Below are 2,910 nucleotides of genomic sequence, written 5' to 3'. Positions count from 1 at the left end.
CACACAGTAAGTAGCATCGAAGACACGAGGAGGGCGTGAAAATATTTTTGAATACATATGCCCCGATTTGACCGTCATCACTCAAATCATTCTCCTAACTGGATTTATGAGACCAGGGGCTGGGTGACTTGGTAGACTTCCAAGAAGCATGCTTCTGATGATTAAGAAGCGCTAAGGGTGGTTAACAATGTGGCTAAAACTGTTATCTATCAGAAGGATTCCATCGGCGTTTCTTCTGAATAGAAGGTGACAAGATAAAGTTTATTCATTCGGTGTTACTCGAACTCTTGTTTCTTATACCATTTAAAATCCGCAGGAAGAAGTCTTACAAGATCAGATCCTCCGTAAGCCCTTATTGGACGAGATGACCAATAACCTGGTAAACGCTGGAATGCAGGCTTCACATATAAAATTAGTTTAAGGAACCTTCAGCTAACTAACTCATATTTAATTAGGATTAACAAATCAAAAAAATCATTCCGCTTGGCATTCTCTCGGCTGGAAAAAGTCAAGCTTGAGGGTGTTGTGGGCCCACCCGCTGCTTCTTTGGCTTCTCCGAGCCGGAACTTTCCAAGCCTGGGCAATATATATAGAAGCACTTATGCTTCCTTTTTCTTGGCCACGGGAGAGGGATTAATTGAGGAGCTCTTTGGTCTAAGGTCCATAAGTCCGCCAACCTTCTCTATGACCACAGAAGGAAGAGAGAGCAGTAGTATGGAACAAAGTGGAGCAGGGCTGGGGCTTCCGGGTTTCAGGTTCCATCCTACAGAGGAGGAGCTTCTGGACTTCTATCTTAGAAGAGCAGTTCGGGGAAGGAAGCTCCAGATTGACATCATTGGCACTCTCAATCTCTACCGCCATGATCCTTGGGAACTACCTGGTATGCTCTCTCTCTCTCTCTCTCTCTCTCTCTCTCTCTCTCTCTCTCGCTATATATATATATATACATACATACATACATACATATATATGTGTGTGTATATATATGTATGTAGGTATGTATAGATTCAGGCCCCTATTTTGTGCTGCCTCTACCTTGCCAATCAACACGTAGAAGGGCTCACAAATGACATCGATTCACGGTTAATCTCACCAAGATGGTGAAGACAAGATTAGCAACAATATATAGACATTGGTTGTAAAATTTTAATCAAAAAGTTAGTATAGAAAATGAAAGAATGCATATATAAGAATAGCGGGTGATATGTTTATATCTTTATAGACAATATGTCGGAATTTATCGATTTAAATTGGTTGAAATAATAGGAGGTGAGGTGTTGTATAGATCGTATCAAATGAAGATCTTGGCCAAGATCAAAATCTCACTCGCAACTTCCTAAATATTCAGTAGATCACCCGATTCTTACGAAGGGGCATGCAGGGATGATATATAAAGCAACGCTTGGCGGAGGATTGCTACGTACTTATTGCTACTCTGTCAAGGACTGGTGCATGTGACATGAGATTGGGCCACTCCAACGTTGTAATTAGTTGCTACATTAGTGGAGAAATTAAGGATCCTCAATCTAAAGCATTGTAGCTCATGCAGTTATTGGAACCAGTCCATGGCTGGCCTATGTGATGCATAAATTGATATTATCGCATGCATGCATGCTTCTATCAAGCAAACTTCATTTTCAATCAACTTAGATGACGCATAAAGGCCCATAACTTGAATCGTATTTAGTCCCTTGTTCCACCATATTATTTTGATGTCCAACAATTTCTAGAATTCACCATAGGGGAAACCAAAGCCTATATACATGTCTCTTTTTTGTGTTGAACGAAATGAAGTGTTTTATGTCTTGTATGTAATTTTTCCAGTGTATCTTAATGGGATATTATGGGGGCAGGGTTGGCGAAGATAGGAGAAAGAGAGTGGTACTTCTTTGTGCCAAGGGACCGGAGGCAGTCTAATGGTGGGAGACCGAATCGGACGACGGAACATGGGTTCTGGAAAGCCACCGGTTCAGACCGGCCGATCCGCAGCGCGGCCGACCCGAAGCGGCTCATCGGCCTCAAGAAGACCTTGGTCTACTACCAAGGTCGGGCCCCACGTGGCTCCAAGACTGATTGGGTCATGAATGAATACCGCTTCCCTGATGCCACCACCCCACCCACGGTATATACCATCCCACCATGAAAGATTTTTTTTTTTTGGAGGGGAAAAACTATACGTCGAGTAACATGCTCTGTCAAAAACTTTCAGGAGGACATAGTTTTGTGCAAGATCTACCGGAAGGCAACATCGTTGAAGGAATTGGAGCAGAGAGCGGCAATGGCATCGCCAAATTCTAGGTCGATGGTGGACTCGGTGTTGCAAAAATGCATGGCTGTGGATGATGATGGCGTCAAGGAGCCTGAGGAGGAGGTGGAAAAGGAGGCCAAGGTCGAGGTATTGGCTGAGTCGACCCGGTCAACGAGTCTGCCTAGGCTTGATATTCCGAAGTATAATGGGTTAGAGTGGATGCAGGATCCTTTCTTGACTCAGCTTAGGAGTCCATGGATGGATCTATGGTCTCCTTACTATGCCAGTGTGCTCAATTTCTGAACTTTGAAGCATAGAGATGTGCTAACAAATGTATGGATTCTGCTTGCAAGTTTTTTCATGTTAAGAGGGACATGGTCCTGGATGTAGAGGAGGGGAGGTTTGACACTGCTGATGTTTATTTTGTGAATAGAGAAGTGCACATTATCAAGTTAGTTTGCACTTATTGTAGTTGCATTAGCTCTACTTTCATGTGTAATGTTATAATTAATTACCAAATTAAGAGGAGTTTATATTGAAAAGAGGTGTTTTGACTTCTATGGTCCTATTTTCTTGATGAAGAGGCGTGTTCATTTAGTACTGCCATGATCCTTAAAGCTCAAGCTTCAGAAATCTAAATAAGCGGCGGTTTCTTCTGTTGT

General features: G+C 42.7%; 1 protein-coding gene across 1 annotated transcript; it reads left to right on the top strand.

Annotated features, from left to right (window-relative positions):
- The first annotated feature begins 622 nt into the window (after nucleotides 1–622).
- On the top strand, nucleotides 623–2,595 carry LOC103701156 (NAC domain-containing protein 22-like). The gene is made up of 3 exons (XM_039121139.1): nucleotides 623–880; nucleotides 1,854–2,124; nucleotides 2,188–2,595. Exons 1-3 carry the CDS (start codon nucleotides 685–687, stop codon nucleotides 2,549–2,551), a joined length of 831 nt encoding a protein of 276 aa, XP_038977067.1. The 5' UTR covers nucleotides 623–684; the 3' UTR covers nucleotides 2,552–2,595.
- Nucleotides 2,596–2,910: the final 315 nt, after the last annotated feature.

The sequence above is a fragment of the Phoenix dactylifera genome, unplaced genomic scaffold (assembly GCF_009389715.1).
Source record: "Phoenix dactylifera cultivar Barhee BC4 unplaced genomic scaffold, palm_55x_up_171113_PBpolish2nd_filt_p 000980F, whole genome shotgun sequence".
Classification (NCBI taxonomy): domain Eukaryota; kingdom Viridiplantae; phylum Streptophyta; class Magnoliopsida; order Arecales; family Arecaceae; genus Phoenix; species Phoenix dactylifera.
Note: the sequence above shows the minus strand (reverse complement) of the source record. Positions and strands in the feature narration are given on the sequence as shown.

Bases quoted from the DNA above. Each gene is read 5' to 3' on its own strand.
- LOC103701156 (XM_039121139.1), top strand. From the start codon at position 685: ATGACCACAGAAGGAAGAGAGAGCAGTAGTATGGAACAAAGTGGAGCA. The intron at 881-1,853 runs GTATGCTCTCTC...TTATGGGGGCAG, and splicing joins TGATCCTTGGGAACTACCTG to GGTTGGCGAAGATAGGAGAA. The intron at 2,125-2,187 runs ATATACCATCCC...ACGTCGAGTAAC, and splicing joins GCCACCACCCCACCCACGGT to ATGCTCTGTCAAAAACTTTC.